This window comes from Amphibalanus amphitrite, unplaced genomic scaffold (assembly GCF_019059575.1).
Source record: "Amphibalanus amphitrite isolate SeventyFive unplaced genomic scaffold, NRLGWU_Aamphi_draft 000803F_arrow, whole genome shotgun sequence".
NCBI lineage: Eukaryota > Metazoa > Arthropoda > Thecostraca > Balanomorpha > Balanidae > Amphibalanus > Amphibalanus amphitrite.
The window spans coordinates 79,573-104,567 of record NW_024882297.1 but is presented as its reverse complement, the minus strand read 5'-3'; the positions used below and the strand labels follow the sequence as shown (position 1 = coordinate 104,567).

The window sequence follows — 24,995 nt, the reverse complement described above, 5'->3', positions numbered from 1 at the left end:
AGATGTGATCTTATATACACACAGCGTATACAGTTCATTTTGGGTGAATCTGGGACGATCTGCTCAGTCATGCTTCGTGGCCCGGCGCTGGTAAATCCATCGGTCCGTGGGCTGCATCCGTGAGATATTGTTGCCGCTTTGATAGGAGCCAGGTGACCCATGCCGCTGATCCGATGGCGTTCGTCGGAAATCTGCTTCCTGGAGAAGCAGGTGGAGCTCTGTCGGCCGTAGGAGTACCTCTGAGAAGAAACGGGCCGGATGGGGGAAACCGGTCACATTGTGATCCACTGATCTCGGCAGTGTTCCGGCAACTGATAACCCCTTCATGACAAATGCTTCAGATAGACTGGGAGTTTACCATACCTTATGCTGTGTAGTTGCTGTGATAAATGGCATTCACATCAGGATTCTAAGGCTGGGATTTTTTATATACGAGCTGTGAAATCACCGTGGACATCTGTGACTCGCCGGGCCTCAGGCGATCCCCGCCAGGCTGTCTCGGCGGAAGGCTCAGTCTCCGCTGTTTGTTCTCTATCATCTGTCTCAGCGACCGGTAGCGCCTCAGATCCATCGTGCATGAGCCGATCCCGTTCCATCCTCACTGCGCCGCTCGCCGGCGGGAAGCTCCGTAAACCGTCAGATCACAGTAAATATTTGTGGAGAGCGGCCGTCATCGTTGCGAGGGTGTGCACTTCCAGGAGGCCGTGGTCGGCCGGTCGGCTCCACTCTCTGTTCCCTGTCTGAGGGCGCAGCGGCACCGCTCGCGTCGTGGGTACTTTCGTCATTGACCGCAGTCGCTGCGGCCGAGTCTGTGAGGCAATAGTCGTGACCTCTGGTCAGCTGTGGGGAAATGCGCACGGCTGCGACCTGGCGACAGCCCAGAGCTGCGCTAGCCAGAGGAGACTAGACGCTAAAAGCTGGACGCTAGACCCTGGATGCTAAACCCTGGACGCTAGCCACTAGGCTATAACTGCCAAGCATCCACTGCTAATGATTCTAGCGGGCCTCTAACGTTACTAACGTCCAGTCAAATGCCTGGCGTATAGCGTTCCAGTATGAGTGCTGTTAGTTATACAATATACACTCTTGTCACAAGACGCCAGGCTAGACGCTGGACGATTTACGCTAAAGTCTAGATGCTGGAACTGAGTGCTCGATAGGGGACTGAGGGCGGCTCTACATAGGCCCCACCGCGGTCACCGGCACCAGCTCTGTTTTCCTCCGTGTGTGGACGGAGCACAGTCGACCGGCCGGCGCTTTCCCCGTACCCACGGTGCCAGCGGCGGCCGAGCTCGCGGGTTCGATGGAGACCCCGACGCGGAAAGTGCCGGGTGGCCGACTGTCCTGGCGCCTCGGGCGTGCTAGGGTGCCCCTGAGACCGCTTGGCTGCCCCACCGACTATCATGTTACCCTGGAGCCAACCGGCTGCCCCACTAGCTGCCCCCCCCCCCACACACACACCGTCCCTCCCTCTACTAGCCCCGCGCTCTGATGCTGGTTGGAAGACCTTCTGTGGGCCATTGGATTTGAATGTAGCCGTACTAGCTGTTTTTATCCTAGCATCTAGCTGGGTCTCTTTGTCCTCAGATGAGGCTACGCTATGCAGGGTAGGCTTCAAGGAGTCGGAAGGCTTGTGAAGTCGATTTGCGCCACATGTGTCCCAAAAGATGCCCCTAGGGCTGGCAGAGCAGGAGTAGAGCGGAAGAGGTGACACATGTGTACCGTGCGACACACGCTGTCGGCTAACTGCAGCCGAGCCTGGTCGAACGATAAAACCGGGGGCTGGGCACAGGTGTTCTGGGCGGTATCAGGGCCGCAGCCAACTGGAGCGGCATGGGATATGGGCTGGTACGAGGGCGGGCGGGCTAGATAAGAAAGGATTGGTAGGATGGCGGGCGTTGGCGGGTGGTGGGGGTGGAAGGATGGCGGTCGGTGGGTGGGCGGTGGGTTAGCGGGCGGTGGCAGACCCCCGTGCAGCGACCCGGCCGGCCGCCTTGCCAGGTGGGCGGGCGATGTGATGAGTGACACGACGCCCACCCTCCGTCCCTCGGGCTCCCCCGGACCCGGCACGGCGCCAGCGGCGGCTGATGTAGCCGTGATCGGAATACCACCACCCGGCTGTGTTTGTCGTGAGAGCAGTACGGAGAAGGGCTGGTTCCGAGGACCGCCCCGGCTACCGCTTCTGGTGGAGGGCTGACGAGAGGTGGGCGGTGCCATACCGTGCCCCGGCCACTCCCGTCTATCCGCCCCTTCCCTTCCTATTCCTTCTCAGATCGGTGTCATTCTGAACAGGCAGCTTGTTCAATGTTCACTCTGTTGAACTATGATGTGATGGCTCCCTGCCATGGCAACATGGTCACGCTGTCCTCTCATGGTATGATAACGGCCGACCGTCTGTGTATTTATTTGCCCACTGGGACGGGCCGCTCTAAACGACCCTCATCACGGACTGAGACACCTTGGCGACAGAGGTACTACGCTTCTCTCTCACATGACGGTGATGCCCGTCACAAGGCCTTGTCAGCCAGCCGGCGACATATGGTGTCATTACCGTGTTATGCCGCTCCGCTAGGACCCGGAGACCGTCTTTGTGAGCTCACGGGCTCCGTGGCGGCCGCGTGCTGCCTGACGCTCGGTAACTCACCGTGAACCATCCTTCCCGTATCACCGTCCGGCCGGCCCGAAACCAGCCGTCACAAAACCAGTTGGGGCGCCGCGCGGCGAAACGAAAGAGGAAGGCCGCCGCTGGGAAATGGGACCGGTCCTGACTGTGAAATGTGCAGTTTCTTTGTGCCAGCCATTGCACAGATTGAAGGGATTATTGTGGACGGCGTATGAAATTGTCTCATTCAAAGTATGAAAGTGTGGACAAAAAACGTCATGCCTCCTCGGTATTGTCTTTGACAAAAATATGTGTTCGCCAAACGATGCAGTTAGGGAGATTGGGCGAATTTGTTTTCCCCAAACCGTTTGAAGAAAACGCACTCATTATGCACTTACTTTTGAAGTAAGTGCATATTGCGCTCGCTAATGGACAGTTAATTTCTGTCCATCACTTTGGTTAATTTCATCAAGATGCTTGCATGTCCGCGGCAAATTCGTATTGTTAACTCATAACAGTAACTGTCAACATCAAATGATCATAAAAGCTAAAAATGATGATAGCAGCTGTAACTGGTATATCATATCTGCTTGAATGACTCGTGCTAAACACAATTCCATTTTCTTACTTAATTAATCGCAGTTGTTTTCTGTTTAACATTTTATACATATCTTGTACTACGATGAACGATGCAAAGATGAGTCTACGAAGATTTGGTTAGCAATCCAGCATGAGCTTTCTCAGCGAGATCACCATTTTTACACCGCTGCCTGCTGCTCTAGTTCAGTGAACATTGTGCACGTGATCTCTGCACCGGGCTGCTGCAGTATGCGTACCTGCGCTGACCGGACGGTGGAAGTGTTCGGCCTTGAGCTGTGACAGGTGTCCCAGTGCAGCCTTAGCTCGGTCAGGCGAGAGAGATCGTGCTCCTGTTCCAATACCAACCGGTCAATGTGACAAGGGCTCGGCAATGGCTTAGTTTGACGTCAACGCTGCGAGTGGGGCATAGCTGGGAGCACTACGCAATGAGCAATGAGCATGATGTTGACTTTAACCATTAGGTAAATGTGTCTACGTTCGTGAACATCGAACAGCAGTTATGCCTTCATTGTTTGCAAGTGTACGCAGAACTACCGTTCTTGTATGTTTCTGTGATCTACCACGCATGCACAGACGTGACGCATCTGTCTTGCAACTGGTTTTTATTCCAACAGCGCATACGTAGATAACCTATCGTCACTGTTGATCCTTTCTGCAGAAGTTATTTACACCACTTCCCCATTTGATAACGAGCATTCTACACTCGCCACCGGCTACCGTGGCCACCTCGGCTACCCCCGGTGGCCCCGCGCTGTGTCTCCTGTCTCTGCCCCGTCCTCCGTGCCACCCCGTTCGTCATTTCGCCAGCGCCGGCCGGCCGGCCGTGTGTCGCGGCGGGCCCGCGCGGAGTCGGAGTCGCCGCGCCGGCAGCTGGCGGGCGGCCTTGCAGCGCGCCCGCTCGGCTCGGCGGCGGCGGCGGCGGCGGCGCGGCAGTCGCGTTCGTCCGTTGGCGGCAGCCGCGCCGTCGCGTTCGCCCGCTCCCCAGAGCCGTGTGCCGCCGAGCTGAGTCACGCCGCGCGCCGCGCTCGTCGAGCACCGAGCCATCGATCGCGGCCGCTCGTCGAGCCCAGCCACCGTGGTCCGGCGTGGCGAGCTGACCCGGGCCCAGTGATCGCCGGTGGGCCGGTCCGACGGCCGCCGGAGCCAGGTGCTCCGCGAGTGAGCGCGAGAGGGGTCGGATAGTGCAGGCCAGGTGTTGGCCAGCCGGCGCTCGCTGTCGACTCTGACGAGTCTACCTCAACGCGTGTGTGTGAGCGCGCCCGGCGTCGGTGTGGATGATTAATGCGGTGCGGTGCCGCGGTCTGCCCCGCTGCGTCGCTGGAGTGCTGTGGAGTCAGTGAGACCGAGCTGCGTTCGTGACCGACCTCTCAGGGGGAGAAGGCGGCACAACCAAAGTGGAAACGGAAGTCTGTGACGGTACCTGAGTGAGAGTTACCGAGTCTGAGTGGGAGTTATCGAGTCTGAGTGGGAGTTATTCTGCGAGTTCCGAGTGGTGACGGCCAGGAGCGGTGAGGCGGCGCCGTCGGTGGACGGAGCTCACTGATAGTGGCCACTGCTGCCTCCGGAGAGTGCCGTGAAGCGAGCCGTGACGATCGGCGAGGATGTGAGACGACCGAGCGGCGCCATCAGTCGGCCCACGCTCCGCAGGGCCGGCGAGCTGTGATACCCTGTCTGTGAGCAGTGAGTGACCTCAGCGGGACGTCATGTCGTTCCGCGACCTCTTCGGTGACCGCTTCAGCTACCAGCGCCGCTCGCGATTCAAGACTCGCCTGGGACGCTACAAGAGCGATCTATGCTTGGCCACAATCGTGCAAGGCTTCGCGTCCAGAGGTAACGTAACTGGATACCGAAAGCAGCTACCGAGACGGAGAGCTCATTTAGGGGAGGAAATTAGGAAGGGTAAAACTGACAGGGGAAGGATAAACCCAGCTCAGCGTATTTGATCGCGCTGGGTCCCAAGGGGGGCGCGGGCAAGCTTAGTTTATCTGGGATTGATTTGAGCGGGGTCGTACTAAGCCCCGTTGCGCTAGGGTCGTGCGGGGGCGGGGCCCCTGTGCAGCGCGGTGCGGGGTGACTCGCCGCTCGCTGCAGTGACGAGTGGGCTCACGCGGCGGCCGCAGTCGTGCTGTCAGCGTGCCCGCCTGTCAACGCCGCGCGGCGACGAAACCGTCAGCCAACGTTGCCAGCCCGCGTTGTCAGCCCGCGCCGCACAGTCGCTCTGACCCAGCGGACGGTGCGAGAGGGGCGGACCGGGGACGGCGGTCCTCCAGCCCCCGTCGCGGTCGGCCGGCGCCGCCCCCTCGGCGGGGACCGGACACGCGAGCGGCAGGTGTGCTGCCGCCGGCTGGGCCGGCTCAGTCCGCCTCGTCCCCGACCGCCAGCCGGCGCCGCGGCCGTCTGCCGCTGTTTATTTGGACATGACAGCCGGCCAGGCTAGCAGCAGTCGACGACTCAGTCCCCACGAGCACGACTGGTGGCGGTCAAGGCCGCTGTCACGGCGTGTTGTACCGCGCCGCGGGGCGTGCTGCGTGACCGCCTTGCGCCGCCGGTCGGATGGCTGAGCAGAGCGGCCACGGCCACTCACCGCTAACGGCCCGCCGCGTACACAATCCGGCCGCCCGACAACGACCCGGAAAAGGCGGCCGGTGACGGAGCGCCATGATACCCTGACGCCCTGCCATCGCGCGGCCGGCGCTGGTGAAGCCGCCGCCCGTCCCTGAAACGGGAAGTGATGCATTAGGGCGGGCGGCGTTGTTTTTTGTGTCGGCTCCCCTCTGGCCGGCGGCGGCTGCGGCTGCGGCGGGCGTTGGTAGGGTGCCGGTGGGGTACTATGGTGTCGCTGGTCGGCCACGGCTGGTCGCTCGCGCTGCTGCCGTTGATCTCTGGCGGCCAGCCGTGACCGGGCGGCCCTCGGACGGCGGCGGCGCTCCGGGCTCCCCCAGCAGCGGCGGCTGGTGGCTGGTGGCGTAACAAAGACCGCGCCGGCCCTGTGCGCTGGGACATTGTCGGCGGACCGGTGACCGGACTGACCGGCCGGCGACTGATCCGCCTCCTTTGTCGCAAACCGCCGCTCTGGGGCCGTGTTGCGCAGTCGGCGACTCATGGCCGGCTGACGGACTGAGGAGGGGGCGGGCCGCCGGCGACGCACGGCAGCTGGCGGATAGCGTCTGTCGCCGGCCGCCGCGCCGCCGGACCGCCCCGTTTCGCCACCGCTCGACTCCGGATCCGTCTGTCCAGACCGGCCCAGACGCGGCGGCCGGCGTGGGAGATGTATTTTTACGTGCGCTGCACCGAGCGTTCCGCGCCTGCCAGCGGCGATGGCGGCCTTCACTTCACAACGGTCCGTTCGCCCCGAGCCGGTCCTCACCCCAGCTGTACCGCGGAACTCCCACTCCCATTGTAGAGCGGCGTTTAATCTGTGAGCGCGGGGCGCGGCGGCACGTGGCAGCCGCCGCCGCCGCCGGCCGGACCCGGTCGTGTTTTGGGCCGCGGCAGATGAGGCCGCCCAAGGTCGCGGACGCCGGCCAGTGCCGGTAACCGGCGACCGGTGCCGGGCCGGGCCGGTGCCGGGCCGGTTTGGTGGCGTGCCGCCGCCGGTCCGTGGGAGCTCGACAGGGAGGGACGCTCCGACGTGGAGACTCGGTAGTGCGGAGCATTGGTGGACGGTGGACGGGTGGTTAAGGCTCTCTCTCTCTCTCTCTCTCTCTCTCTCTCTCTCTCTCTCTCTCTCTCTCTCTCTCTCTCTCTCTCTCTCTCTCTCTCTCTCTCTCTCTCTCTCTCTCTCTCTCTCTCTCTCTCTCTCTCTCTCTCTCTCTCTCTCTCTCTCATTCTCTCTCTCTCTTTCTCTTTCTCTCTCTCTTTCTCTCTCTCTCTCTCTCCTTCTCCCTCTCTCTTCCTCCCTCCCTCCCTCTCTCCCTCTCTCCTTCCCCTTCTCCTACCTTCTCTACCTTCTCTATCTCTCTCGCTCTCTTTCTTTCTGTCTCTCTCTCCTCCCTACTTTTTTATCTCTCTCGGTACTGGACAGTCCACGGATGACGGAGCTGTCATCAGTACTGACCGGGCTGTCCAGCAGGGTTCGGCCGCCAGATTGCAGAACTCTGCTTCGGTTGCACCCGTTAACGACAAGGAAAAATTCTGATCGTACACTGGAAGGCAGCAGTCATTCGACCTTGTGGTTCACATTAATCCGTGGCGTATCGAAGGCTGGACATTTTTCAACCTAGAAATAGTGGGTCATTTTTATTAGCCTACATTCATGGGATACTATTTCTCTTTCAAGAGCCGGCTCTGAACTTGACGATTCCGAATAATTTTTTGCTCATGTAGCGACTATTCTGGGACTGAGCTGGCCCACCACCTATGTCTTAGGCCCAGCACTGCTGTGATGGCTGGGTGACTGAGGGGGTGGGCTGCCGTGGTTCAAACATCATGGCGCGACAAACCAGTTCTGGCGGGGCCGTGTCACGACCGCCGCCGCCACCCGTGGTCTCTCTCTCTCTCTCTCTCTCTCTCTCTCTCTCTCTCTCTCTCTCTCTCTCTCTCTCTCTCTCTCTCTCTCTCTCTCTCTCTCTCTCCTCTCTCCTCTCTCCTCCTTCCATTTGTCTTTTCCCCTCTTATCTCACTCACTCTTCCTCTCGGTCACCCTCTCTTCTTACTCGCTCTTTGCTTCTCATCCTTCTTTTCCTCTCTCACCTCCCTCTCTCTAACACTGACAGTCCAGCCCCTGCACCCCGTGCAGACTGCGCCGTCCATTGTCCGGTCAGGGTTGGCCTCTGCGCCGTGTCGTGTCAGATCGTTCGTGTCCCGCGGTCGGACATAGGCTAGTCTCGGCGGCTGCGGTCGGCCGGTCAGCGGAGCCAGACCAGCCTGCGTGCCCAGAACAGACCGCAGCCGACCCATTGTGTGACCGACACCGGCTCCGCGGACCGTTCTCGCCGCTTCCGCCGCCGTGAGCTGTCAGAGCTCTGTGACCAGCTGATCCGTCGCCGCCGTGTACGATTGTCTCCCTGTCACTGCTGATGACCTGTGCACGCAGTCGGGGCCGACACGCACTGGGGAGCATGGTCTGCACGGACGGGGTGACCCCGGTGCAGGACACGTGTACGGACACTGTTCCGGACACGATTATCCGTGTCCTCGCGCCGTGATAGGGTCCCTCGACCGGCGCGCGCGTGGTGGGACGCTGGACTCCTGCCGCTGCCGCCTGCTGGTAGGGCCGGGCGGGGAGCGAGGGCGGGGGTGTTCGGTGTTACGACGGGCGGTCGTCATGCTGGGCTGGCAGGTCGTGCCGAGCGAGTGCAGGCTGCTGCAATCAGCTGACCGGCGGCCGGCGCGGTTAGGGGCGAGCCGACACGAGTCGACGGGGGAGGGGGCGGGGGCAGGTGGACCCACGGCTGCCGTGGTCGGGGAAGGGTGCGAATACTGCTGACCAAACGAGGTGGTATGGATTGGAACTGCTGCTTTAGCGTAGGAGGATGTCATGCTGATTGGTTGGGCAGGTCGTTATCAAGGGGTCAATGCTCGCCGTCTAACCAAGACGTGAGCCACTCCTCGAGTTTGATTTGAGTGGGTTCGACCGGCCCGACCTCATGTCGTCCTTCAGTGGAATGGCGGGGAGTCGGCTAGAAATGAGGATAATTGGACGCCGGCTGAAGCGCCACCGTGTCGTGCCGTGACGTCACGATGCGTCACCCTGTCACGGGTGGCGGCGGACGGCGGCGGCGGCGGCGTGCGAACCGCCACCGGTGCCGGTCGACAGCTGGCACGGCCGTGTTTTATCTATTGTCGGCTGCTCGTCGGTTCCGTCTCGGTTCTGAATGCCGGCGGGCTGCCCTCGGGCTGCAGACGAGTGGTGTGGAGCTGCGCTGTGGTAGTGAGCGGCGAGCGCCCACCCCCTGTGCACAGCTGTCAGCAGCTCACGCGCTAACTCGCCGTCTGCTGATCGGTATAGTCCGGCTGACGGCCAGAACACGCCCGATCGTATCGGCGGCGATCGGTGCGCCGCTGCTGCGGTTCCGGCGCGCCTTACATGGCTGACACACGCCGCCGTGGGCGGTGGCCGTAGTCCTGCCACCGGCCGACCGGCGGCGTGCTCACGGTACGGCCGTATTAGGGCCGTGCGCGACCCACCGCGCGGTCCGGTCCGAGGCACGTGCCCTGTTGGCTGAGGGCTGTTGCATCTGATGTTGCTTGCGATGCTGGTTCTGATCGTTACGCAAATGGTCGGCACACACAGAGGCTTTTGGTCACACAGAATACATTTTGCATAGCCGTTTGACTGTGATGTGAATGTAAATGATGGCGTACTGTGAACTTTAACCCTGCGGTCTTCAGTCCTGCTCCGGATTCTCATGCACAAGGCCCTAAATACATGCATATCTGCCTTCCAAATTCCGTTTATCTGTGTAGTGTGTACCCTGTAGGTACCCTCGAACCCCACCAGTAGCGTGATTGCCGACCTAGCCGTGCCTACCGGCGCGGCGGTTGGAGCCGGGCGCCGACGGGCCGGCTGTTTCCGGGTGCGGTCGCTCCTCAGCTGTCCCTGCCGCGGCCGCCGCCGCTCGATACCCAGACTCAGACATGCACACGGCGCTCCTGGCCAGCCGCTGCCGCCGGCCGATGCCCCCGGGGCACGTTTGACCGGCGGGCAACGCCCGGGGAATGGGCCTCGAGCGACGAAAGGTTCGGGCGGGGTGAGACTGGTGCGGGTTCAGTTCCGACGTGCTTGTATTGTCGATGGCTGGTAAGCTAGGAGGACAGGCCTTGCCGTGTTTGAACGTGATGTGCGTTTCGTAGTGTGATGCTCACTGCTCAGGTGCCACAATTTTTATCTAGCTTTGCAGGGGACTGGAACGGGCGGTGGGTAGCGGTCGGTGACGACGAGAGGGCATAGAGTCGGGACTCTTGTGCGACTCATTTCGTAGCTTATTGGGCCTGGCCGGCCCTGGTTGTTGCCTGCTCCGTGGCTCGCTTGTACCCAACCGGTGTGCTCGGACCGGTGACGGTGTTGTGGGCGGGACCGGTGGGACCTGCCCGGGCGGGGCTCACGTCATCGCCTGCCGCTCCCCGATGACGACGGCCGGTGAGCTTCACCTCACCGTGAAGAAAGCGTGCGTGCGTCATCGCCGAAGGACGGTTCCAGTTCGAACCCTGGGTGAGGGTGCTGGCCACACTGGCCACGCCGGTACACAGAGGTTCGTGATAGAACTCCGGCCCTGTGTCTGAAGGGTATGGGAGCGCGACTGCAAATAGGGGTCAACAGCTGCTAACCATTCTGTAGGTAGTGTGAATTGTTCCGGAGTGACATTTGTTTTACGAACCCGGCACTGTGTCGGATTATGGCGAGCGTGGCAGTTTGTATGTCGGCCGGACGGTGTTGTCGCCTTTCTGGTCACTGCGGCGGCACTAATGCCTTGCAAGCGCCCTCTCCCCGCCCTCTCCCCACCCTCTGTCCGCCTTGCGCGACCCAGCGCCCCCTGTGTACCCGCTTTATGACACTTTCTCTTGCACTGGAGTATGGAGTTGGTGCCTCGAGTGCCGATTGTCTCGCCGTCTCGGTCGCCGGATGTGCTTTGCAGTTTGTTCGTCCGTCAGCCAGGGTGACCAACCAGAAGGAGTGTCTGAGAAAGAGAGAGAGAGAGAGAGAGAGAGAGAGAGAGAGAGAGAGAGAGAGAGAGAGAGAGAGAGAGAGAGAGAGAGAGAGAGAGAAGAGAGAGAGAGAGAGAGAGAGAGAGAGAGAGAGAGAGAGGCAGGGGAGAGATTGATTGGAAAGAGAGGGGAATTGGATGGAGGAAAGGAGGGAGAGGAGAGGGAAATAGAGGGCTATAAAGGAAGAGAGGAGAGAGAGGCTCACGCGACACGAACGGGAGTTTCGGTTAATCGTTTCTCGTTTAAATTGACCATTGTTTACGACACTCATCAGCGCTTTGTGGAGTTTATAATTGGCGTCCAAGTCAGCCCCACAAGAGTGGTTAACTGGAGGATCATTGCTCAACGTCGTTAGCTCGTGACGACCGACTGAGCGGCCCCTCAGAAGCGGAATATAGTCTGGTTAGTTGCGACAAGTGCGGATAGGGGCCCTCAGTTTAGCTGGGCTTAGGTCCTGCCATAAGACTCTCGGCAGAGCGTGCTTATGAACTACCGATGGTAGTATTTTGTTAGAGTGAAATAGTCACATGTGATGTGTCGTGCGAGTATGTTTTATACGATGTGCCTGTGAAAGGCGTTGGCACGGCGCATTTCCCTGACATTCATGACATCTGAGGCCAGAAGTGATATACGCCCCCATAAGTCACTGTGTTGAGGTAGGCCAACAAACATTTATCACTGCCGACAACGCGGGTGCTCGGTGTCTGAGTCATACGATTACAACCTCGCTCAGCCGTAACACGGCAGAACCAATAACACGGTCCCAACTGACAACCAAACCCACACCAGGGCTTCCACTCCTTTTCCATTCCTCATGCTATACCACGTGCTTTTTTCCCACACAACATTGACCCTCCTTCCTGTGTACCGCCAAATACTCACATCGCACCCACAACGGCACAACACCGTCGTATCCAGGCAGCCCAACCCCAAAACTAGCCTGTGGCCGAGCTGTGGCCACCGAAATGGCTACCCTGCAACAGCCACTGCGGTGGCTCCAGCCGGCCCACCGTACCGTTAAACACGACGCCTTTTGGTCGTATCGTGCCGGGCCATGTTGTGTGCCTTTGTTTCGTGCCGTGTTGGGCACCCGTCCGTGGGGAGGGGAGGGGGGGGGGGAAGCAGTCAGCGGGGTACAGGCAAATAAGGTTACCGGTGTTAATTGGTAGCCGTTATTGTCCTAAGCTATGCTGTTTGGCTTCTGCTTCCTCCTGACTTGAAGACTGATAGGTTGTGAAATGTGAATGAAGGTTGTGGTGTTTTTTTTCTTTTTTGTTCAACTAGCTGTCCTATTAGCCAGTTTTGTTAGAGACGTGTTGGTAGGATAGGTTGGTAGGACTAGGTTTAGAGGCGTGGCATTCTTGCATCGCAGCGTTTGAGCTGACGACTAGGCGACTTTTCGTACCGCGAATGGCGCTGGTTATGATCCGTGTTCCGAGTATCGCAGATCTCTCGTACGGCGATCGCGGTGGAATATGATTCCGAGTACCATGTCGTACTCCAGCGCCCTTCCCCTGCAGGTCACAGAGGATGGTGTCCAGACCCGACCACCGTACAACCCGCCGTGACACGGAGTTCAACTCAGGGTTCAACAGTGGCTCAGTGCCCTCAGAGGGCCCCAGTGAACTGTCAGTTCTCACCGCAATGCGATTCGGGGTAACAGCACCTGCCCATTATGCGCGGCGGTCGCTTTGATGAGACCTTTTCCGCCATCAGTGCGTTACCAGGCGGCAGTGCGACCCAATGAAGGTCATCACTCCCATCACTGAGCGGTTAGCTTTCGTATGCAGTCTGCAGCTACGAGCTGTGCCGTTCTTCCATCTTGAGCTACGGCTCCATGCACTGAAAAGCAGTGTTGTTGGGTGGTGGTTGGATCACCTCTACTACACCCACCTGCCTGTGCGCGGCACTCCTCCGCTGAGTTGTCGGTGGTTCCGTCACCATGGCGCCTACACCCTGCGCACGGGACAAAAATCGGCGACTATCAGCTGGCGCCCTCATCCGTTACTGGTTTTCCTCGTCACAGGCGACGACACAACCGTTTCTTATTCAGCTGCCTACGTGGGCCTTTGTGAACGGATTCTTCGCTTCCGACGTATTCCCCATTGTTGGGTGAATATAATTAACGTATTCCTGAAGGTTACGATTGTATTGTATCTCATTTAAATATCTTCAATTGTTTGCATTCAATCTAAACCACAGCGGGCCGTTTGACCAGTTTTATCCCATTATGCATTCATGTCCGCCTGAATGTTTAATTTTACCAGCCACAAGGTGGGCGCTAATGACACGAGCTGCCGTTCGTGAGCGCGGCCATCTCGGTAAGTGGTGAGGCCGCCGGTGAGTGCGGGCCATCAGAGGCCATCGGCCCGGTCCATGGAGCAGGCAGAGGCGCAGGGGGAGGCGGCACCTCTCCGGAGGAACCCAGTCAGCCGGCACCGCTATCAAACCGGCATCACGGCCAGCGTCGCCATTGCACCGGCGACTATCTTCACACGGCTCTCACTGGCCAGCCCCGGCGCTGATAACCGACTCAGAGCCGCGCGGGCAGCGCCGCCGCCCACGGGCGCTGTTAGGAGGGTCGCCGCAAGGTCGGACAGGGTCGTAACGGAATAGCGAAACGGACGGTCTGACAAAGACGGACGGTTTAGGCAAAGATGGCAAAGCAAAGCCCACGGGTTTGGCAAAGACGGAATTATCAGAAAAGTTCAGATCTACGTCAAGTGTTTTTCATTGGAATTGTTTTGCAAGTCGGTGAGATTAAAAAGGAATTGTTGCCATGATCTGGTTAGCTCGACCACGACTCACGAGCCATGGCTTTTCACGTTTTACGTAATCGTGGATATGTCTGATTGTATTTAGCAGTCCAGAATACTTCCGTGTTGGACCATAGCTCTAGTCTAGTTTTTAAGTGGTTGATTTTCTTTTCATAATTAAGATTCCCTATATCTATGTTCGGGTCGTTCGGTATTTTTATGCCTAACACTTCCAAAGGTGTCGCTTCCCAAAAAAGATCGAGGTGGCTGCAGATTGGTCCCTTTATGTCGGCATCCTTCCCGATCCAAAAAGGTTAAGTCTTTTGCCTATTCAGCTGGAGGCCTGAAATTAGCTTAAAGTCTTCGAACAACGTCACGCAATTCTCCAATGAGGTCTCGGAGCCATCCAATACCACAGTGAAGTCGTCCGCATATGCCGTGACCTTAATATTGGAATTGCCGACCCGCAATCCTACAATGTTTTGTGCCGCTCTTTTTTCTGTCAGAAGTGGTTCGAGGCACAACAAAAACAAATAACAACTTAACGGGCAACCCTGTCTCAAGCCTTTCTGTAAAACGTACGCCTTTGAGAGATGTCCGTTTATCTGCACCACTGCGCGCGGAAAATTGTCGTTATTTACATTTCCGTATAGGCTAGAGATTAGTTTAACTATATCTGGACCAAAACCAAAGGATAATACTTCCGTGTTAGTCTGGAGCGACTCTATTCTCTCAGCTTTTGGCCATTGTGATATAAACGACGATGGAATCAGGCACCCACCCGGTGGGCGGTGTTTCCCACGCAAACGGATGTCGTGTTTTGTGCCGATCGCTCCTTTGTCGACATGAAGCTGGAAATACAAAAACCATTGTCCAATCTCGAATGGGTTAGTCCTAATTAACTTGGTAAACTTGTTACTCTTCACCTTGACTTTTTGCTGTAAATCGTGAGGTCGGTCTTGGACGTTGGCTGACGTAAAAATGCACCGCGCAGTATGTTGCCCTTATCATAATCCGTTCAGCTATCGCTGTCTGAACGCCATCTCATACCGCTGTTAGTCAGTTAGCTGCGAAACCGGAACGTACCGTGAAGTGTGCGACCCGACGCGAATCTATCGCTCCTGGCACTCCATATACTGTCATACCGCACACATCGTATCAGTTCGATGATTGCGCTGGCCTTGTTTGGCTAGTGATTGAGTGGCCTAAGAGTCCCCTGATTCATCCCCGTTATGCTGGTGGTATCATGGCTTGTCTTATCCGTAACCCAATCGCGTTCCTATGTCCCCACACTAGACCAGTGACTGCCTACTCAACTATTCACTACTCAGCGACATGAAATAGTTCGCGAGAGTTCATACCAAATATGCTGTTCCTTTATGAAGGGGAAATTCACTGTTCTCGTGTACGGAGAGGAAACCATATGTTCTGTGAAGAGATCAAGTGATCCAGTGTTTCCATGTTATTTATTGACCGTTATACGATCTCTCGAGCAACCAGACGAGCTCCTCGTTTACCAACTAAGCCGTCAGAGGACGGTAGCTCTCCGCCCCGTCTCGTCCTGTTAGTCCCGTCCTGTCCTGTTCCGGCCCGTCTCAACCCTTCCCTTCCCGTGTCGTCGACGGCTGGTGCTCCCTGTTTTCGTGTTTTCGCTGCAGCTGCCGTCACCGACAGACACGCGACAGTGATGTTTGGGCAGCTGTCCCCCGGTTACATCAGTATTCGACCGGCAGATGGGTTGGGGTGCCGCTGGTCGGGGTCGGTCCTTGTGATGCCTGAACGGGGCACAGGCATGGGTCGGCTGTGTGTGGACCATAGGCGTAGGAACAGGGGGGGCCAGGTGGGCAAGTGCCCACCCACTTTTCGAGGTGGGGGGGCCAACCATGTGTTTTGGCCCACCCACTTTTTACGCGAGGCCCCTCGTCTCGATTTGAGAGGACGTCGTCGCCTTGCAGAATAAACAAACTCGGTAAAAATAAGTTCCACGAATCCCCACGCACGGACTCCAAGGGGCCGTGATGGATCCAAGGACTGGCCCTCTGTTCATACTTGTCAGTCGAAGCCCCTGAGAATGATGGCCTGAGAGGCCCTAGTGGATCTGAGGAGGCCCCAATATCCACACTGGTCTGGGGAGGCCCCTGACACTGGCGGCCTGGGAGGCCCCTCTATCCACACTATAGTCAGAGGTCTGAGACTGGTGGTCTGGGAGGCCCCTCCATCCACACTAGTCAGAATAAGCCCCTGACACTGGCGGTCTAGCCGAGGCCCCCTACCCTCACTAGTCAGAGGAGGCCCCTCTATCCTCAATAGTCAGAAGAGGCCCCTGAGACTGATGGTCTGGGAGGCCTATCCATCTACACTGTAGTCAGAGGAGGCCCCTGAGACTGATGACCTGAGAGGCCCTAGTATCATCACACCAGGCAGAAGAGGCCCATGAGACTGATGGACTGAGAGGCCCTTCTATTCATACTGGCCACAGGAGACCCCCAAAACTTTCGGTCTGGGAGGTTCCTCAATCCGGCACCAGTCAGAAGAGTCCCCTGAGACTGGGAGGCCCTTGCGACTGATGGTATGAGAGGCCCTCATATTCACACCAGTCAGAAGAGGTCCCCGAGGCTGATGGCTGTGAGGCCCTTCTGTTCATATAACTGGCCACTGGAGGCCCCTGAAACCGGTGGTCTGGGAGGGCCCTCTATACACACTAGTCACTAGTCAGAAGAGGCCCCTGAGACCGATGATCTGAGAGGCTCTTATATTCATACTGGCCACAAGAGGCCCCTGAGACTGATAGCCAGAGAGGTCCACTCCTAATGAATCAGAGGGGGGCCTCTATCCACATTTACACTTTTCTAGGGAGGCCCCTGAGACCGATGGTCTGAGAGGCTCTTATATTCATACTGGCCACAAGAGGCCCCTGAGACTGATAGTCAGAGAGGTCCACTCCTAATGAATCTGAGGGGGGGGGGCCCTCTATCCACATTTACACTTTTCTAGGGAGGCCCCCGAGACTGATGGTCTGAGAGGCCCTTTTATTTATACTGTCCACAGGAGCCCCTGAGATTAATGGTCTGAGAGGCTTTTCTATTTATACTAACTAGAGGAGGCCCCTAGGATTGATGGTCTAACAGGCCCTTCTATTTATACTAGCCAGAGGAGGCCCATGAGACTGATGGTCTCTGAGAGGCCCTTCTATTCAAACTAGGCAGATGAGGCCCCTGAGAATGATAGTCCGAAGAACCATGCGCGGCAACTGGCCGTGGCCATATTTCGGCTCGGTAGGGCCCCACAGAGCTCATGAGAGCACCTCAAGGGCTCCTAAGTAGACACGCTTATCCCCATAAGGGTGCCACACCGGCTTCTGAAGGCTCCTTGTAGGCATCTAAGGGCCCTTTCCGTCCTCTAACGGCTCCACCCGCCTGTGATGGCTCCACACCAGTGTTTATGAGCGCCACACAGCGGCGCCTTTGAGGGTCATACTAGTGTCTCTTAGGGCCCTATATCGGTGGCTCTGGGGACCCCACCCGGCGCCTCTGTGGGCCACCACACCTGTGCATCTCAAGGCTCTATAGGTACATCTGAAGGACCCACACCGACACCTCTGAGGGCCCCACACCAGTATCTCGGAGCTCTGAAGGCCCCACACCGGTGACTCTGAGGACTCACCGGCTCCTGAGAGCACCATGTTGATGTCTAACGGCTCCACAAGGCCACTGAAGGCACCACACAAGCTCTCACTGAGCTCTAATGTCCATGTACCGGCCTCTGAGGGATTTAAGCCAGCACATTCATAGCTCTACACCAGTAATTGTAAGGGCTTCACACTGAAGTATCTGAGGGTTCCACACCGGTGTCTCTAAGGGCCACATACCGGCATCTCTGAGGGCCCCATACCCACTGGCGGATCCAGGCTTGCGTTTTGGGGGGGCCAACTCATGCGGAGCCAAACCTAGGGTACCCTCAAATCCTGTTTTCTCATCGGATTTAGGCCACTTATTTTTCGTCACAGCTCTGACACTATTAATTTTTTTTAACTAAAAAGAAAAATATATAAATGGTAGTCCACCCGACCCATGCCTTTATATTACTTTGTGAACACTTACCATTGCTTTTGTCGACCAGTTAACCCGCTTCGAGTCAGTTCTTGGGTCCCTTTGCGGGCCGGGAGGTGGTAAAACACCCCCAGTCTAACTCGGCTCCTGGGCCACGCACTGATTGAACTATGTTTCATTATCGTTTGGGGGAGGGGCAAACGGGCCACTTTAGGCCTCTGGGAAAGGGGCATGGCCCTAAATGCCCCCTCCCTGGATCCGCCAGTGTAAGACACCATTGGAGCTGCAGTTGGGTACCTCAGACGTCAGGGTACGCCCTCAGATGTATAGGACTTGCGTGGAGACCTCTTATGCTGTATTGGACTGAAAGGACCCAAAGGAGCCCGTCTAGGGCTCCCGGAGAATGGAGATAGACGTGGGTCCTCAGGAGCCCGCCAGAGCCCCCAATGAGGGATAAGTGAGGGATACCAAGTGCCTGCAATTGCATATTGCATAAGCCATAACGCCTTTACAAATCAATATATTATGTATCAGTGGCAGATACAAGGGGGGCCACATGGGTCATGACCCCCCTTGGTGCCCGGGGGCACCACCGGCCAAGCAGGGGCACCACCGGCCTAGCAGGAGCACCACCAGCCCGCCAGGGGCACCACAGGCCTAGCAAGGGCACCACGGGCCTGTGACGGGTCCCACAGGCTTGTCAGGGACACCCTAGGTCTGTCAGGGACACCAGAGACCTGCCAGGGGCACCACCGGCCTCGCAGGGGCACCATGGGCCTGTTAGGGGCACCAGAGGCCTAGCAGGGGTACCACAGGCCTTACAGGGGCACCACCGGCCTTGCAGGGGCACCAGAGGCCTAGCAGGGGCACCACAGTCCTGTCAGGGCCCAGGGGCACCAGGGGCCTAGTAGGGGCACCACAGGCCTGCCAGGGGCACCACCGGTCTAGCCTTTACAAATCAATATATTATGTATCAGTGGCAGATCCAAGGGGGGCCACATGGGTCATGACCCCCCTTGGTGCCCGAGTGGTGCCTGTCAGGGGCACCACCGGCCTAGCAGGGGCACCACCAGCCCGCCAGGGGCACCACAGGCCTAGCAAGGGCACCACGGGCCTGTGAGGGGCCCACAGGCTTGTCAGGGGCACCCCAGGTCTGTCAGGGACACCAGAGACCTGCCAGGGGCACCACCGGCCTCGCAGGGGCACCATGGTCCTGTCAGGGGCCCTGCCGGCCTCGCAGGCATCACGGCATCACGCAGGGGCACCTTGGGCCTGTCGGGGACATCACGGGCCTGTTGGGGGCGCTTTAGGCTTGTCAGGGGCACCGCAGTCCTGTCAGGTCCCAGGGGCATCAGCAGCCTAGCAGGGGCACCCTAGGCCCGCCAGAGCCACCACAGGCCTGCCAGGGTCCAGGGGCACCACGGGCCTAGCAAGGGCACCATGGACCTGTCAGGGGCACCTCAGGCTCCCGTGCCCCCCCCCCCCCTGGATCGGCCAGTGATGCCACACCACGCGAAACACCGCCAACTACCAGCTGCCGCGCCATAAACACGTGCCAACAACAGTCTTTTTTTAAGGTCGACTCCTCTCGCGCAACTTTTGACTGACCCTCACTGCTACCATATTGCTTCCATATTATGCTGTGGAAAGCTTTACTTCACCAAGTGGCTAAAAACCTCCATCAAGGTATATTTTCTTAGCATTTTTTCGGACGTTTTGGGGGGGGGGCCAAACCGGCCACTTTAGGCCTTTGGGGGGGCCATGGCCCCCGTGGCCCCCCCTGGATCCGCCAGTGCCCATACCGGCGTCTCCAAGGGTCCACATCCGGCGGGCACCCATCAGCGACTGAAGGTCCCACACTGTCGACTCCGAGAGCCCCATCTGCGTCTGGGAGCACCATGCCGTCTTTAAGAACCACAGCGGCTCCTCCGTACGAAAGATGGGCGTCTGCATGCCAAAGGGGAGCGGTTCTGAGACAGTAGGGCACCTACGTGCAATAGAGGGGCGCCTATGAAGCCCATAGGGGCGCCTCAATGCGAAAGAGGGGCGCCTCTGAGGCCTACATATATGGGCGTCCACATGCAATAGAGGTCTGCAGACTGCAATTGATCAATGCCATGGGGGTGCATTCATAAGAAACAGGGGCGCCGGCATGGCAAAGAGAGGCGCCTTCAAGTGTCCATAAAAGAGAGACGCCTATGATAAGCGCACATTGTATGCGACAACGGGGAGACTGTGGCACATATAGGGATGTCTCTGATGACTATACATAGGGCGCTTATATGCCAAAGAGGGCGCCTATGAAGCTAATGGGGGCACTTGGGAAACGAGGAAGACATTTGTGTAAGGGTTTTCAGGGGTCATGCGCCGTTTGCGGCAAATAGATTCTAAAAAAAAAATCGGAGGGGGAATAAGTTTTAAAAATGGTGCGGACTTTCCGCACTGTTCGCTTAAGCGGTTACGCCCCTGGGTACATCTGCCCGATCTGAGAAGCTAGATTTGGATGTCATACTTGAAAGCAGCCAGCAGGACGAGGCAAAAGTTGGAGGCCCCTGAAAATAGGAGGCCCCTGGAAAAGGAGGCCCCTTGACAGGGTGGCCCACCCACTTTTCATGACGTTCCTACGCCCGTGGTGTGGACTGTCCTGTACACAGTGTACCGTATACATTGGACAGCGGGAACTGGGCCACTCCCCGTGACAACTTCCATCGATCAGGGCATGATCACTTCGCAATGGAAACAAACCTGGCGACTGAATGATGTCGGACAGATTGGCGTGATGTCAGGATGACCCGTTCGATGTCAGGCCGATGCGTTAGACACACTGTCGCAGTTCCCGACTGTCGCGGGCAGTTATTTCTAGCTCTTCAAGTCTTGTTGGTATTCTTCATTCTCCAGACCTTTTGCGTTTTGTATGCAACCGGCAAGTCGTATTCGTATCCCACCGGTTGACCCGCATCGCCTTAGCGCATACCCAACCCTTCATCCCTGAGTGACGAGTGTGTGGGCAGTGAGCATTGTGCAATGTTTGTGTCCTCTACAGGGTTGGGCAGATAAATTGGGACAAAATACGTATTTGCATTTAAAACGCCGTAGCTTAGAAATTTGTAAACATAGTCATTTCAAATTTGGATCACATATTGTCACACCAATTTTACACCTGTATCACCAAATATGGTCACCGTGGTCCACCTGCATCAGTCCTTGTCGGTGCCTGGACTGACTGCACGCGCGGCGAGATCTCCCGTCTGAAATGGCTCGTGATTGTAGCCGACTGGCACTGCTGAGGCTCGCCACAGTCACATGGGGACGTTCGTTAGACTCACCCGCAAAAACGCCCCAGCAACCAGAACTTGTGTGGGCTGAGGTTTAATGAGGAAGGGGGCATTTTCCCTTGAGTACAGTTTGCGGGATCCTCGGTTTCAGGAGATTTTGTATTTAATTTACTGCATGCCGGGGAGCTGACTCCTCGAAGAGCATCACCCCATGCAGGATGTTGCCTTCTTCCATCTTGTTGGTTCGAACTGCCGGAATAATGGTTAGGTACCCTGTAATGGCGAACCCCCTCCCGATTCCGTAAAATAAGGGGGCCCCACGTGACCGTCAGAAGTCACCGAGTGGAATGCCATCACCGATGTCTGCTGCATGTTTTTTGGAACTAAGATCACGTCTTCTGGGCTGGTTGCGATGTTACATGGTGTTTGCGGTTGTTCATATGTTCGGTTATGGGGATACCATCGTCAGAAATGAGTAATGACCTGCACGTGCTTGCTCGCTTCTCCAAGCCCTTCAAGAGGAAACAATGTTTTTTTTTTCAAACATGTATTCATGCAACTCAGTACAAAATCACTGGTCACATTTACATACAAAACAGTCGTTTATACAAAACATCACGAGCAAAATGTAGGAAACAATCTTTTTAACGTCACAGCTGCTTCAACATCTATGTTAACAGGTTGATATGCATCAGTGCATAAGAGTACATGTTTGAGGTGCTGGTATATCGCTTTCTCAAGGCGCGGCTACCTTCGTTGTAAGCTCGCGCCACTGTTTTCGCGAGGATCCTCTGATTTAACTGAATTTTACCCTTTAGCCCCCCTGGAAAACCGGGGGAGCGGCCGGTGTCAATGCAATAGGTATGTAAGGATGAGTCAATAGCATCTCTTCCTCCAACGTTTACGTCTGTTCGATACACACTACTTTCAGCCATTTGATGGAGCATAATTAGAATATTGGCATGCATGTGCGCGCGGACTAAGTTGATAGTGGCTTGCCTAAGCCCACGTTCTGTGACCAGCCGACTCACAATTACAACGCAACCTGCATAACATGGAAAAATATTCATTAGCCTATATTTATGTTTAAAAATTATCTTTATCACTCAAAAAAAAAGTCGTTTTAGAGGAAGTTGAAATTTGTCCCAATTTATCTGCCCAACCCTGTACAACCTCGTCCGTATCTGACTGTGTCCCTCCCTCTCTGCCTCACAGGTCCGCGGCGGCTGAGCGCGGCCGAGTCTATGGGTGACCTGGGCTCGGGTCGGCACGCCCGGTCATCACACCACGTGGCCGGGGACGCCGATAGTCCGCTGTTCACCCCACCCGGCACACCGCCGCCGCCCTATGGAGGAAGCACGTGTGATGTGGCCTCTGCGACGGCGGCCGGCGACTGGGACAGATTCGACCATGAGGTATGATCTCCGCTCCGACCGCGGGCTGCGGACAGGGCTGGAGAGGTGTGGGGATGCTTTGGTGTCTGATTTTTTTAGGAATAACGTAGAAGTTTGAAAGTTAATTATAAATGCATTTGATCTTGTCGTTGGGATTTCCGATCACAAAGAAGAGGCGTATCAAATTAAAATTTGTTTCGTGTTGTTATCAGATAGCTCGTTCCAACCCGTTGAGTAGATGATATCAAGTTTCATAATTCTTAGTCGGCCCGTGCGTGTGGGGTTTTTGAGTTTGCGATCACGGTTTGCTGTTGTTGAGGCCTGTATCCTGACCGTTGTCAGGCCAGCTGTGTTGATTCTTTCCATGGGTGTGCATGAGGCCATGATCTAGTCGATGGCCGTCGCTGTGTTCCAGTAGATGTGTAGGATGTATCGCTGCCGCTGTAGTTTAGCTATCCATCGGTGTGCAGAGCTTGGTGTTGGTCGGTCCGCTCGGCTCTCATCCCTCCGCCGCGGGCCTGGCTTACCCGCTGTGTCGGTTTGGTGTGTAGCGGCTCGGTTGGCGGTCCGCTGCAGCCGCTGACCGGATGGTATCGCTCCTCAATCCTGTAGACGTGGGCCGCTCGCTGCTGTAGGTCGCACGGTGCCGCGGCGGCCGGTGAGCGGGTGCTTTTGGTGACGGTAGCGCGCGGTGTACAGACGGTAGCGCGCCGGGAGGTGGCGGGCGGTGGCCTTGGTGGGGTAGTGATCGGACGGATCGCCGTTAGACCCCGATCGGGGACATAGCAGACGGCAGACTGGTGCAGCCGAGAGAGCTGAGAGCTTTCTGAGCTGTGTCGGGGCTGCTGGAGCCTAAAGAGCTGAAAGCTTTCTGAGCTGCGCGGAGCCACTCAGTGTGCACACTTCTCACAAAAATAACCGAATCATAGGGCAATGAGGACGGTCGGCGTTTCGCCCTGGGTCGCTCTGTTGACGGTCAAAGGCCGACATGAAACCAACGGCGCAGCCTCCGCATCGCACTCCGCCCTGATGGATGGTGCCACGACACAAACAATAATATACACCCTCAGTACATAACATGGTGCCGCCTGAAACATGGGCAATGCACGCTAATCACAACAGCTAATCAGAATTCCTTATGCACACTTAGGATTTCCTTTTTCGAACTCTTTTACGACAATGCCTTCTTTCCTTCTTGCCATGTACCGTTCCCTACCTGACATCCCATCCCTTGCCCATCACACCAATAGGTATGGCCGCGGCGCTACAGTAACCCGTCTTGGAGATGTATCTGCAAAAATTGAACACTGACACCAGCTATTGATGCATCTCCCCTTCGGCCGTCTTTTCCTGTATCGTTGTAACAGTAGCGCTGCATGTATCCATACCATTGAATCGTTTTCCAACTAGGCATGCGGGGAACAACATGGTCTGTTAGTTGCATGTCACCATTGATCTGACTATGGCCAGCCGGACTCTCGGGAACGCATGCGTTGAGTGACTGTAGAAGTGTTTGGATATTGGACACCGGCTTCCCTAGTCACATAGTGCTTCCCTCGTAGACAGCATGTTTGCCCCGTATACACCGTTGTACAGGGGTCCCTTTGTTTCTTAGTTGCGGTGTGTTAGTGGGGTCGGCCTTTTGAGTGGCTGCGGTGTGCGTTTGTGTGGATCTGCTCTCAAGCACGCGCCCAGACTGACCCGGCGAGCGGTCGGGTCACCGCCGCTCGCCGGGCCAGCGCCGCCCGTGGCGGGCGCCGCAACTACGGATATGTACTCTAGCACCTGTGCTGCCTGAGTAGTGTGTGCATTCGATTCATTTTTTTCGCTTTGGGAGTGTAATGTTTTATACGGTTCTAAGCACTTTATTTTGTTCTTCAGTTTATTGGCCTTTTTGCACAAGTCCGAGTTTTGACTAGTCTCATTTTTAACTTTTCTTACATTACTTTATCGGCAAACTTTTACATTTTACGTTTTGGTTTCATTTTTGTCATGTTCTTATCTTCTTTGCTTGAGTTTCTTTGTGTGTCTGTGTGCTTGTCTGACACCCTATCCCCGGGAAGAGTCTTGGCTGTTGTCACTCCACCTATCCCTGTCTTGGCTGGTATGCAATGCTGTCCTGTGTCTGGTATGCAGTGCTGTCCTGTCTGGTGTGTCATGTTATCCTGTCTGGAGTGTTAGGTTGTCCTGTCTGGCGTGTCATGTTATCCTGTCTGGAGTGTTGAGTTGTCCTGTCTGGTGTGTCATGTTATCCTGTCTTGAGTGTTAAGTTGTCCTGTCTGGCGTGCCATGTTATCCTGTCTGGGGCTGTTGAGTTGTCCTGTCTGGCGTGCCATGTTATCCTGTCTGGAGTGCTGAGTTGTCCTGTCTGGTGTGTCATGCTGTCCTGCCCGGAGTATCATACTGCCCTGTCCGACACCCGCTTACGTTCGTCAGAGACGAGGGCGGCGATGGTGGCGACTCAGGTTATTGGGATCAGCCCAGATTTACCCGCAGGGTCCGAGTGGCTCTGCTCAATGCACGGTCGATAGGTGGAGTAGGGGCTCTCTAACTAAGCCACATTTTATGAGGACTAAGCCAGATTATTCTTGGAATTATCGGCGCTACTTGTTGTGAAGTTGGGCGCTTATCTTGGAAGAATAATGCGCTCTATCGAGTGAGTGCTTTCGAGG

The 24,995-nt window shown here is 56.7% G+C and overlaps 1 protein-coding gene across 6 annotated transcripts in view; it reads left to right on the top strand.

The window, feature by feature from the left end:
* LOC122366399 (rho guanine nucleotide exchange factor 11-like) overlaps positions 1 to 24,995 on the top strand; it is a 131,049-nt gene that overhangs the window by 27,424 nt on the left and 78,630 nt on the right. For all 6 annotated transcript variants that reach the window (XM_043338615.1, XM_043338611.1, XM_043338616.1 and 3 more), the window contains one exon: positions 22,145 to 22,344. In XM_043338615.1, coding sequence (XP_043194550.1) covers positions 22,145 to 22,344 — 200 coding nt within the window. The remainder of the gene's footprint in view (positions 1 to 22,144; positions 22,345 to 24,995) is intronic.